This window comes from Equus caballus, chromosome 9, assembly GCF_041296265.1.
Source record: "Equus caballus isolate H_3958 breed thoroughbred chromosome 9, TB-T2T, whole genome shotgun sequence".
Lineage (NCBI taxonomy): Eukaryota > Metazoa > Chordata > Mammalia > Perissodactyla > Equidae > Equus > Equus caballus.
This window is the reverse complement of record NC_091692.1, coordinates 59,408,954-59,422,728: the sequence shown is the minus strand read 5'-3', so window position 1 is coordinate 59,422,728 and position 13,775 is coordinate 59,408,954. Positions and strand designations below refer to the sequence as shown.

The 13,775-nt window shown below is 37.7% G+C and overlaps 1 protein-coding gene across 3 annotated transcripts in view; it reads right to left on the bottom strand.

Annotated features, from left to right (window-relative positions):
* Positions 1–7,097: 7,097 nt before the first annotated feature.
* The window catches only part of ERICH5 (glutamate rich 5), a 31,406-nt gene continuing 24,728 nt past the window's right edge, over positions 7,098–13,775 (bottom strand). For 2 of the 3 annotated variants that reach the window (XM_070221598.1, XM_005613223.4), the window contains exons 2-3: positions 10,401–11,426; positions 7,098–8,625 (exon numbers count right to left, since the gene is read on the bottom strand). In XM_070221598.1, coding sequence (XP_070077699.1) covers positions 8,516–8,625; positions 10,401–11,426 — 1,136 coding nt within the window. In that variant the 3' untranslated portion in view covers positions 7,098–8,515. The remainder of the gene's footprint in view (positions 8,626–10,400; positions 11,427–13,775) is intronic. The other variant, XM_023648752.2, reaches the window with a different exon arrangement.

Here is a 13,775-nt window from a genome sequence, read left to right as displayed (position 1 = left end):
GAGGAAGATTGCCACAGATGTTAGCTCAGGGACAATCTTCCTCAAGTGAAAAAGAGAGGAAGATTGCCAATGGGTGTTAGCTTAGGACCAATCTTCTTCATCAAAAATAATAATAATAATAATAATAATAGTGTGTCAATATTGGTTCAATTGTAACAAAGGTACCACACTAATGAAATATGTTAATATCAGGGAAACTGAGTGCAGTGGGGAGAGGGAGTATGTGAGTACTCTGTACATGAAAATGCCCTAGAAAATTCAAAAAAAGTTTAAGGACTATAGTAATGCAGTCTGTGGGAGAGTGTTAAACGAAAGATTTTCCCTTTCAGTTAAAAAATGTTGCTCAGTTAAAAACCATGGCCGAGTGGTTAAGTTTGCACACTCTGCTTGGTCGCCCAGGGTTTCGCCGCTTCGGATCCTGGCGCGGACATGACACCACTTGTCAGGCCACACTGAGGCGGCATCCCACACAGCAGAACCAGAGGGACCTATAACTAGAATACACAACTATGTCCTGGGGGGCTTTGGGGAGAAGAAGAAAAAAAGAGAAGCTTGGTAACAGATGTTAGCTCAGATGCCAATCTAAAAAAACAAAGAAAAACAAAAAACTGTTGCTCATAGTCAATTGATATCTCCTAAAACAATAAAGACAGGAACATCAGCAAGGGACAAACCCACCCCTGCCAAACATGCTTGAAAAAATGTTGACAGGTGATGAAATTTGTCTAGGACAACATCTGAATTGAAGTTACCCATCAGAACCGGTTTATTATTAACTATTTCATACTTATCAAAGAAGCTATATTATTCATATGCATGGTTCAGAGAATAATAAAATGAACACCTACATGCCAAATCCAGCTTAAGAAAGGAACAAGCACCAATACTTTGGAAGCCCTACATAAGACATGCTGAGTCCCATTATCCTCACTTCCCCAAAGCTAACTGCAGTCCTTAATTTTGTGTTAATCATTCCCCGCTTTTTTCTATAGTTTTGCCACATAGAAGGTATGCATAAAAATGATAATTTAGTTTTGTCTGATCTTGGATTTTATACTAATAAAATCTTACTGAATACGTTTGTCTGACTTGCTTTTTTCACCCAATATTATAGTTTAACATTTTCTTAAACATCTTTTTTTAACACTGAGTAGATACATAAGAATGTTGACCGCCCATGTATCCGCCACACAGTTTGAGAAGAAACAGTCTTCCTGCTGTAGAAGATCCCGTGAGAGGCTCTCATCCCATCCCCTTCCCTCCCATCTCAGAGGAAATCAACAGCCTGAATTTTGCATTTATCATTTCTTCTTTCTTCTTTTATCACATATGTTTGAATCATTAAATAATATAGTTTACCTTCACAATTTTCAAAGTAAAACAAAAATGAAATCATATTTGCATTATTTTTTGTTTTTAAAGGAATGTCTTTAACATTTCACCATTGTGATTCTTGCTATAGGTTTTTTTATGTATTCCTTTTATTAGATCAAGAAAGTTTCCTTCTAGCCTTACTTTGCTAAAACTTCTTCCTTCCTTGCTGCCCTCCTTCCTTCTTTCCTTCCACAAATATTTAATAAACAGATATTGTTGCGAGTGCTGTGAACACAGCAATAAAAAACCCAAAATTCTTGCCCTCAGGGAACTTAACTTCTAGTGAACAATCAAAACAAATAAGTAAATCATGTCTTAGGCAAATTCATAGTGACAGAAAGTAGATTAGAGGTTACCAGGTGTTGAGGTAGCAGGCAATGGGGAGCTGTTGCTTAATGGGTACAGAGTTTCTGTTGGGGGTGATGAAAGTTTTGGAAACAATAGTGGTGATGGTTGCACACCATTGTATTTAACGCTACTGAATTGTACACTTAAAGATACTTACAATGGTAAATTTTGTTATGCATGTTTTACCACAATTTTTAAAAACTTAAACACAAAAAATTACATGTTAGATTGTTAAGAGCTATAGGGAACAGTAAAGCAGGGGTAGCTGGAGAGTGTTGGGGGATTACAAGTTTAATAAAGTCAGTAAGAAAGAAAGGCCTCACTCAGGTGATGTTAGAGTTCAAAATGGTTGTTTAAATTCATTGAATTTTTTCTGCATCTATGAGATCATCATATGACTTTAGACATTAATTTGCTAACATGGTAAAATACAATTAACTAATTTTTTATAATGTAGAGCCAACCTCTCATTCCTAGAATAAATTCAACTTGGTCAATATGTGTGTTTATATATATCTACATACACATATTTATAATGTATATGTTTTATACACTTAAATTCAGATTGGTATATTTTGTTTAGGATCTTCACATTTATGTTCATCTGTGAGACTGACTTTTCTCTTCTATAAAAGAGTTTATGGTTGTAAATATTTATCGTTGAATGTTTGATAGTTTACCTATAAAACTTTGAACTTGGTGTTTTCTTTAGGGAAAAAAATTTTAACTACAGATTCAGTTCCCTTCACGCTAACAGGAGCATTCAGATTTTCTAGTTTTTTTCTTAGTTTTTAGTCAGTTTTGGACATTAATGTAGAATTTGTGCGTATCATCTAAATTTTCACATTTGTAGGGATCTTTTTTTTTTGAGGAAGATTAGCCCTGAGCTAACTGCTGCCAATCCTCCTCTTTTTGCTGAGGAAGACTGGCCCTGAGCTAACATCCACGCCCATCTTCCTCTACTTTTATATATGGGACACCTACCACAGCATGGTTTTTGCCAATCCGTGCCATGTCCACACCCAGCATCTGAACCGGCAAACCCCGCGCCAACGAAATGGAACGTACTGCACTTAACCACTGTGCCACTGGGCCAGCTCCTGTAGGGATCTTTTTAATCTCTTGTAACTATATTAAGTGCCCCCTTTTTATCTCATGTGGTTTATTTGGGCTTCTAATTTTTCTTTTAATCAGTCTTGCTATGAAGTTTATCCATTTTATTAACATTTTTAAAGAAATACTTTTTGGCTTTATCTTTTCTATAATATCTTTCCTTTCTTTATAAATTTCTGCTCTTATATTTATTATTTTCTCCAGTTCATTTATAAGGCACTTCTTTCTACTTTTAATGTTAAACTCTTTTATTTGTAAATGGCAGAACCCAACTCAAATTAGCTTAAGTGGAAAAAAGAGGAATTCACAGGCTCACGTAACAGGGAAGTCCAGAGAACAGTTGGTTTCAGGCATGCGCGCTCCAAAACCTCATGGCTCTGTCTGTCTCTTAGGGGAGATGTCGCAGGCCCAGGCATACACACTACCAGCGTACTAACCCCAGCAGAAAGACGCAATTACCTTTTATCTCCAATAGGAGAGTCTCAGAGTAGGCTCTGACTGATCCAGCTTAGGTTAGAGGCCCATTCCTAAGCCAATCACTGTGGCCAGGAAATTAGATATTCTGGCCAGGCCGGGTATAAGGGGCACGGATAGACAGGTCATGACTTCAAACTCAAACTCTAGAATGAAAGAGCTGGAAATAAGATGCTGGTATCCAAGTTAATTGACTTGTAGTGGCTGGGTTGGGATTTTGAGTCATCTTTCCACACTGAAGGGGAATCACTACATTTTCTTAAATATGAAAAGCAACATTTATTGCACGCTGGCCTTTCAAACATACAGAAATAGCAATCTCGTTTGTGTGTTATCATTAACTAAATGATCATGAGATGTCTAAAAAGTCAACCATATTTTCCCGCTGTTGTCATATTCCTTCCCTTTGACGGTGTGTGATTTAAAGAAGTGTGTTTTTCTGAAGGACACGAGTCAAAAGTAATTTTATATCTTTTTATAGTAAAAATTCAGATTAAAAATATACTAAGAAAAGCTTTCAAACCCTTTATTATTGCTAATAATATATTTATTCAATCAAAATTGAATACTGAACCAGTAGTACAAAATAATTTTATAAAAATTTTGGCCACGTATTTTCCCCTATAGCCAATTATATTAAGTTCTGAGGAAATTATCATAATTATATAAGAATAAAGAGCATTTGTCGTCAACAAATATTTACAGAATGCCAAATTTGTACTGGGCCCTGCATGGCACTTTTCCTGCCCTCTAAAGAGCTTACAATCTTTTCTCTACCATTTGGTCAGCAATTAGAAAACATTAAAAATAATTCCAAATAAAATAGCTTCAGTGCTTTTTCCTAAGACATCAAAAATTTATCTGTCATAAACTGTGATCAGCTAAGTGTTGATATGATTAGGCATAGTTGCTCTCTCTACAGCACTAATCAATATTTACTAATATAGCAAGTATTACTGGAACATTCTCTATAACCTATTATCACCAATAGTTTCCGCTAAGGAAAATCCAGAAGTGCTGTGCTCAGTGGTTCAATAGACTTAAGTTCTATTAATAGTTGTGCTTTGGCTAACTTGTTATTGCAAGACTGAGAAATAATAACAACAATCCCTCATATACATAAACATGATTTTTGACTGAATGAATTATGGGTAATATTTAGATTTCATCTTTTAAAGTTTATGTTTTCTGAAGTTTCTACAATGAACATGTTCATTTTTTTTTTTAAAGATTTTTTTATTTTTTCCTTTTTCTCCCCAAAGGCCCCCAGTACATGGTTGTGTATTCTTCGTTGTGGGTTCTTCTAGTTGTGGCATGTGGGACGCTGCCTCAGCGTGGTCTGATGAGCAGTGCCATGTCCGCGCCCAGGATTCGAACTAACGAAACACTGGGCCGCCTGCAGCGGAGCGCGCGAACTTAACCACTCGGCCACGGGGCCAGCCCCTGAACATGTTCATTTTATACTAAAAAAATGATTTTAATAAAAAAGGAATGTTTCCTTGCAATTATTACCTAAAAAAATCACTGTCACATTCAAGTACTTAGACAAAAGCAGTTATTTTTACCAAAAAACAAAACTCTGATATCTAGAAAGCTTGAAGCAAATCCATACTGATCTACTAAGTAACTACTGGTTGAAATCAGCTATTAGTTTGTCCTCACACGGAATTGCTCTGAGTGTGGTGATGGAACTGCTCTGAGTGTGATGATGGAACTGCTCTGAGTGTGATGATGGAACTGCTCTGAGTGTGATGATGGAACTGCTCTGAGTGTGGTGACGGAACTGCTCTGAGTGTGGTGATGGAACTGCTCTGAGTGTGATGATGGAGCTGCTCTGAGTGTGACGGCTGGAAAAATCACCTTAGGGCTCTGTGACTTCCTGATGAGGCGCTGGGGCTGAAACTCCCTCCCCGACGCACAGCGCCTCCACAACAGTACTGCTGCAAACGGAGGCCTCTTCTCCTGTCACGGAGTAATTTTTTAAAAAGTGTTTGGAATTAGGGTCGCATAAATCCATTCGATATAACATGCATTACTTGTTTCATAGATTTATATGACAGCATGAATGATGTTTTGCTACAGTTACTTTTATTTTACTAGGAAGAAATTTGAGAACTATCTATATTTTACCAGGAAAAAAAATGAGGCAGATTTCAAAACAAAATTAGGATCCCTAACTAGTTTGCTGGAACTTTTTTTCTGGAAACTGGTGAAGCTTGCAGATCTCTGTCCCCAATAGTGGATGGCAGTAGCATGCTTACTCACGTTAGCAGCACATTATTAAATTGAAAGGGCCATTTAGATTACTATAATGTAGACTGGCCCTTCTTCCACCTTCAGAAGTTATTTAAGCCTGGCTTTGCCGTCTGGAGACTTCTTTCATGAGGCACAGGAATAATGGCATGGTTGTTATCTTGCAATATCTTAAATACTGCCCAATACGTTTGCTGGGCAGTATTACTCAAGTAAAGCTACAGGCCTTCAGTTAAACTCTATATGAATTAATAATGCAGGGAGTTCCCTAACTTTTGTTGATAGTAACAAGGACTGAAAAGAGAAATTCCACACCTGTCGGCTGCTCTCTGAAATTACACTGATTCTGTTTCTGCAATTAAAACCTTGAGATCATAACCAAACACTTGTTAACTTTCTAAGCTCTAGGGAGGAGAGGAACTGACACAGTTTTAGATTAAATGACATTTTGTAAGCAAATGCTTTCAACTTTTCAGACACAGTCATGCCTTGCTATTTGGTGTGGGAGAGAAAAAAGAGGGTAAGAGTATTCTCCTTACAAATGTGTGTGGGCTACATGAATGGCTTTATGATATTCACATTGCTGGCATTTGTGAAAATATAGAATTGGGTCACGAAATTATCTTAATAAAAATGAGATGCTTGTATTCGCTAACAAGCTATTGTATTTTCTGAAAGTATAGAAAGTACCAGAAATTGATACAAATTTCCAAAATTTTCTGAGAATAAATGATTTTAGTCATTAATGGAAAATAATGGGATTATAAACAATTTGAAAACTTCTATTGCAACTATATAATAATGCTTCTTGAGGAACTGTTCTTTCAAGAATAAGTTCTGAGGGACCGGCTCCGTGGCCGAGTGGTTAAGTTCACGTGCTCTGCTACGGCGGCCCAGGGTTCGGATCCTGGGCGCAGACATGGCACCGCTCCTCAGGCCGCGTTTAGGTGGCGTCCCACATCCCACAACTGGAAGGACCTGCAACTAAGATATACAACTGTGTACGGGGGGGGGGGGGGGTTGGGGAGATAAAGCAGAAAAAAAAAAAAAAAGATTGGCAACAGTTGTTAGCCCAGGTGCCAATCTTTAAAAAAAAAAAAAAGTTCTGAATAGATCTCTTTAACATATGTTAGAGATTTTTTTAAAAGATAATCCACACAACTGAAAATGGACCTTTATGCCTCTCAATTAAATGAATCCTACTATTTCCATGCTTGATACAAACTACAATTCAAGTTTTTAAGGTATCATTCACATTTTACACTAAGCCCTGACACTTTCTACTTTCTAGATATCTGTATAAAAATACCTTTTGGTCAGGAAAAACACCTTTGTATTACAAAAAGTAGCTTGAAAGATAAGCTATATCAGTTCTGATTTATGTAACTTTTTGACCTAAAAATATTGCTGTCTTTGGAACTACAAAATATATAGCTTGTTACCGAGCTTGAGCAGCCTTGGCATGAAAATGTTAGTGTTACAAAAATTCACATTTTAAATGTATTCTTTTTTAATCAATTAAACATAAATGGGAATCCTTGGTATTTATTATTCATTTATTGATTCAACCAGTATTTATCAAGCACCTATCATGTTCCATTAAAGGAGCTAAATGGCTAAATTCAAAGATACATAAAGCAGTTCTTGCTCTCAATAAAGTCACAATCCAGCTTCTTTACTCTGCAGAAAGGGTGATGTCATCTACTCAAGTAACTCCTCTTGTCTGCTTCAACTCTTTACAGTCAGAAACACAGACTAATATTAAAATCAGAATAACGATGACAATTCTTCCCTGTATCCTATAGTCTTGAAATCAATTACAGGTCATCTTAGTGGTCATTTTAATATAGAAGCTAAGGTAAAGGAGTCTAGTTAATTCATCTGGGCAGTTATCTTAAAAATATATTTTTACAAATAAGATAAATAAACCAAATGTTTCCAGAATATAATTCTATCCTGATATTCATAAACACAAGGCACTCAATGGTAGGCAAGATTGCTATCATTATTATTATTCACATAGAATCATTTACCAAAATCCCTTGGCAACTTTGGAAGGATTCTTGAAAAGTGACTTTCAAGAAAAGTGACTTTTTTTAATCTATAAATGGTTTTGAAATCTTGATTTTTTAGCTCCTTTCCACTTCTAAAGCCTAACATTAAATCACAGTAATTGAAAAAGGAATAGGTCTCAAAGAATAGACTCCACATAGGCAACAAATCTAGGTTGTAATTCTTGCTGTTTGCTGCCTCTAAAGTATACTTAAAAGTCAATTAACTTTAAATATCTTTAATGTTAGTCCAAAGGAGAATACCAATGGAAACACCTCACATAAGGGTAAAATCAACAGCATTTTGTTAACATATTAAACATACATGATAAATAAGGATCTATGGTAGCAGACAGACTTAAGGTGAGAAGGTAATTAGATGACATACTTTCCAAGGTTTCTACCAACTTTAAATTCTGTGATAGGAAAGAAATACTAGGTATAATCTGCCCTGTTTTTGTTGTTCATTCTTATTCCATCATAATTATAGCTGTGTGACTATTATCATGAGCTCCTTAAAATTTCCTAACTGCCTTCTCCAGCCACCTATACCTAAAGGTTTATAATTTCTTTTTAGGGTCTAATTAATTTTCTACACTGAATGGTCCCACTGCCACAATGAAGAGAACACCCACACACTCTTAAATGATCATAGACTCCAGTTGTTATTGGCTCCAGCTATTGTAGTTGTAAACGTATAACTATTCTAAGTAGCTAAGAAAACTGTTTACACCTTAGCAGTTTTATGGAGCAATGTAATCAAAAACATGATAACCACACTCCTTGTATAAAACATGCAGATGTTGAGAGATGAGATCTGTAACCACAAGCTTCACAACCAGTTTTCTGTCTTCTCCATTGTGATACGCTGTGTCTGTCTACCCTTCCGTCACCATATCTATCTATGTGGTTGCTGAGAGATCCACAGCTTCTCCTGTTTCTTCTTCTTTTGTTTCAGCCCCTTCAACTTTCTCATTCTCCATCTCTGTTTCCACCTTCTCTCCTGTCTCACCTGGAAACGTAACCAAAGGAGACATTAAGAGACACTCATTTAGCATTCACAGTCAAGTACCCCATAGCTGGTTTCCAATGGGGGTAGCTCTGAATCTAAACAGTAAGTTTCTCGGGTGTGTCAAGAAAGGTGATGGCCTTGGTTCTCTCAGATCCTCTGAATGGCCAATGTCAATAAACATCTCCATGTCTTGGCATTCTCTTATATGAAATCAGGATGCAGAATGACAAGAAATGACAGTAGCATATGTTACAAATAGAAAGTCCCATTTATATCTAAATCAAAAGGTGGCCTAGGAGTGCCCAAAAACCTGTCTTGTTTGGCCATTGTGTTTAAAGAAAACAATCATTAAACATTTAAAGATTGTGAACATTGAAAAGTCTGGACATTGCACAGACAAATTTGTTTCCCTAGGAAGTCAGTTTTGGCAACATTGACCCCCACTCTCATGGGTGGAGCCAAGAGGCAGCTGCCTGCTTTGACAGGACTGTGCTCCTGTTCACCGAGGTCCCGGGGCTCCCCACGACATTACATGTGCCCCTCGATTTACTCATTGTCATTATCCTAGGCCCTAAAGTCTGCTGAGTTCACCAATGCTGGTCTAACAAACACACGCTGTTACTTGATTCCCTGTTGTTATTCCCGGAGCACTTTCACACACCTTTGCTAAAGCCCTTACCTCAGTAGATGATGGTAATTTGTTTACATTCTGTCTTCTTCCCATCAGACTAAGAGCCCCTTGAGAACAGAGACTATCTCTTACTCCTTCTGTACCCCAGCACCTAGCATATGATTAGGCACTCAAAAACTGCAGCATTAATAAATGAATGAATTAAGAAACAGATGGATGAATGCTTCACTAAATTATACTATAGTGTGAAGCTAAAATTTACCAAAATGTAAATCATGACCCAGAAGACATGTTATTTTTTTTTATTACAACTCCAAATAAAGAACAGTAAGAATATCACTTGTTTTACGCTGGTGAAGTACATTTAAAAAACACTATATGCAGGGGCCGCCCGGTGGCGTAGGGGTTGAGTTCACACATTCCGCTTCTCAGCGGCCAGGGTTCGCCGGTTCGGATCCCGGGTGCAGACATGGCATGGCTTGGCAAAAGCCACACTGTGGTAGGCTTCCCACATATAAAAAAAGTAGAGGAAGATGGGCATGGATGTTAGCTCAGGGCCAGTCTTCCTCAGCAAAAAGAGGAGGATTGGCAGTAGTTAGCTTAGGGCTGCTAATCTTCCTCAAAAAAAAAACAAAAACACCATATGCCAAGACATAATACATTTTCTCTAGTCTTGTCATAAAAATAAAAAGACTGTGAGAGGACAGGAGCAGACAGACAGTAATTTTCTAAGGATAAGATTGGCAAAGATGAAAATTATACTCTAAGATCTGTTATTTGTGTATTCTTTAATCAGAAGATTAATTCCTCCACTAAACATATTTACTTTGGATCCTCATATCATACTTGGGGCCTGATGAAGAGTTAACTTGAAAAAATTCAGAAATTTTGACATGTTGCCCTCAATAGTCAAATCTATTCAACAGTGAAACTCTAGATTAAAAATTTGAACACAGACTACGCTTTAGAAAATTTTTGCTGGAAAGCCAAACGCCTGTTTCCCAGGTATGGAAGCCTTTTTGGTTTGGGTCAAATGAACTTCAACCACCTGAAACAGAGACTTCCATGACTGTGTGTCAGCCACCCCCTACCCCCAGAGATGATCTATGGAGCCCTTCTGAATCTTTGACAGCATAACTTTTACCTTCAATGTCTTGCTCCTCTTCATTAGTATGAATTTTCCTGACTATTTCCATATTTGTCCCTGTTTCTAAAACTCCTGCTGAATGCTCCATGCTTCCAATGATTCCTTCAGATTGAATCTGTTCCATGTTTCCTGGACCTTCAGGAATTTTATGGAGTGAATCATTCTCTACAACTCTTTCCATAAGCTGACTTCTGTCCAATACTTCTGGTGTTTCATTCTCTGTGGGAATTGTTTCTAGAAGTCGGGACTGCTCATCTTTTCCCAGTGTTTCTTGAAGTTGCTGCTCTTCCGCTCTTTTCACAAGCTGACTTCTGTTCAATACTTCCTGCGATTCATTCTTTCTGGGAATTGTTTCTAGAAGTTGAGACTGCTCGTCTTTTCCCAATGTTTCTTGAGGTTGCTGCTCTTCAGCTGTTTCCACAAGCTGACATCTTTCCAAAATTCCTGGAGATTCAGTCTCCTTAGGAACTGCTTCTGGGAGTTGGAACTGTTCATCCTTTCCCTTTGCTTCTTGAGGTTGTGGCTCTCTCACTGCTTCCGGAGGCGGAGTTTTCTCAGCTGTTCCTAGAGGTGTCATCTGTCCAGCAGTCTGTGGATCCTCAGTACCTCCCATTGCTCCAGGAGAGTCCCTCTCTCCTGCTTCCCTCAAAGGCTGATGATTGGCTTCTGCTCCTAAAGGTTCAGGCTCAGCATTTCCTTTTAAAGCCTGAGCTTCTGTTAGTACTTCCACATTTTTCTTCTTTTCTTCTACTCCTGAAGTATCATCTTTGCCACCTGGCTGAGGTGGCTCAGACTCCTTGGGTCCCTCTAGAGGCTGAGTCTTCTCTGTGGATCCGGGTTGGTCTGCAGCATCCTTTGCCAGGGGCTCTCCATGGAGGAATTTAACACCGTTCGCTGTAGACACTGCTGAAATCTTCAGCTTTTGTAATGGAGGAAGGCTTTCCTTTTGTACTTCGCTATAAAAAGTAGGCTCTCTTCCCAGTGTGTGTGCTTTTGGTTGGGCAAGGCAGGACTCACTTTCTTCTGTGGTGGAAAAATACATATTTGAAGTTACTTTTTGATCGTTCATTTGAAAAATAAAAAGAAAAGAAAAAATACAAATTGTTGTTTAGTTTCTATCTTGAGAAAGTGTATTGCTATCAGAAGTAGATTTAACGGTTCAAGACAGTTCTGCGTACAATTGAGTACAGAAAGGCCATACCATGACCCTAACACTCTCTAAGTCAAATCTCTCACTGTCTTCAGCTCACACAGCTCATCTTAAACATTAAGGTCCTCCAAAACCACAGTTTTTTTCCTGTTTTCTCCTTGTGCACCTTCTCAGGTCCCCTGTCCCATATTCTAATTTAGCACATTTGTTTTCTCAAGTTCTTTTCTCTGTCCCTCTCTTTCTCCTCCTTAGACTAGTAGAAGATTTCACAGTGTGTGGTCCTTGGACTGCTTGAGAGGTCTTTCTTTCCTTCTAAAGCTGATGGCCCTTGTATGCACCCCTATGTTCACTGCAGCATTATGCACAATAGCCAAGACTTCGAAGCAACGTAGGTGCCCATCAAGGGACAAATGGATAAATATATGGTATATATACACAATGGAATATTACTCAGCCATAAAAAAGATGAAATCTTGCCATTTGCGACAGCATGGATGGACCTTGAGGGTATTAGGCTAAGTGAAATAAGCCAGAGGAAAAAAGTCAAATACTGTATGATCTCACTCATAAATAGTAGATGAAAACAACAACAAACAAACACATAGAGACAGAGATTGGATTGGTGGTTACCAGAGAGGAAGGGGGGGAGGGAGGAGGGCAAAAGGGCTGATTAGGCACAGGTGTATGGTGATGGATGGTAATTAGTCTATGGGTCGTGAACATGATGTAATCCACACAAAAATCGAAATATAATGATGCACACCTGAAATTTACGTAATGCTATAAACCAATGTTACCTCAATAAAAAATAAATAAATAAATAAATAAATAAAGCAGATGGCCCTCAGTGAAAGGAAAAAGGCCCATGACAGAGAAGCCCCATTAGATAAAGACTAAGATGTCTGGGGAGGAAAGTGGCAGGGACAGTTCAGCCTGAGTTTCATTTCATTTAGGGGGCATAGTGGGAAAGAACTCAAGAGATCCTTGGGAAACGTGCACTTTAATTCCAGCTCCTCCTCCAACGAGGTGACCTTGGGAACTTAGCTCCCAAAGATCTCATCTGTAAAATGGCAGTGAATCGCTCTCTCCTGCCTCTCTCAGAGTTGCATGAGGCATCATATCACATTAAATAAGGAATGCAAAAGTGCTCTGGACAGTTTAAGATAAGCAACTTGGCAACATGTTTCTACTCTGACCCAGTGATCCTACTTCTAAAAGCATAAACGTCAGGAAAATGCTTTGGGGAAAAGTATATCATCCCAGTATTCTTTATAATAGCAAAAGCTGGAAAAGAACTTAAAAGTCTAATAATTTGGGGGAAGGATAAATATTCCACTGGATGGAATGAAAAAAATATGATAATGAAGACCACATGCTAAAATAAGAAAATAATTATGATATAATAAGTTAAAAAATCAGCATTCACAGTTGGGTTGATCAAATGAAATAATGCATAAAAGGGTTTTCTGGTACAAGGTCTGCTGTGTAACTAAGTGCTCAATAAGCTAGCTATAATTTTATATACGGAATGATTACAGCAATGTGGATAGAAAGGAAGAGGGGAGGAAGGAAAAGAGGAAAAACAAATCACAAATAAAGGGGGAAAATGCTGGAAGAAAATAAGTCAACATATTAAAATGGACTTTAGGTGATATATTTCCTCTTCCACCTTCTTTTCCCAAAGATTTTTTTCTTGATCTTTTTTCCCTAAATTACCCCTCCACCCCTGTTATAAATGCATATGGTTTAAAGAGTTATCTGCCTATCTAATGTAAGTTAAGATATACCACTAACACTCAGGTCTCCTCTCCCATTTCCCCTTCTCCAGGAGCAAATATTTTCATTCTTTCAGCTTTTTTGAAGGGATATTTTTTTCTATATCTCTAAGTGAATTGCTACTTCATGATTTTTCAGTTTGGGCATTTGAATTAACTCCCACTACGGAAAATAAAGACAGTTCTTTGTTCCCGAGTTCTATCATCCCCTCTGCTCTCCCATTACACATGCACATTCCCTTTCCATTCAGTAGTTGCATATTAGTAATGGTTTAAAAAAGTAATCATATTGTAATCTGAGTTATATCAATATTCAGTTATATGTACATATAATGAATACGTCTGCTAGGAAGAACTGAGCCATATAGTAAGTTATTATTTTGTGTAAATACTTTTCTGTTCTTCCCTGAACTAATTGTCATAGTTATTCACTTGCTTAGTTTATAT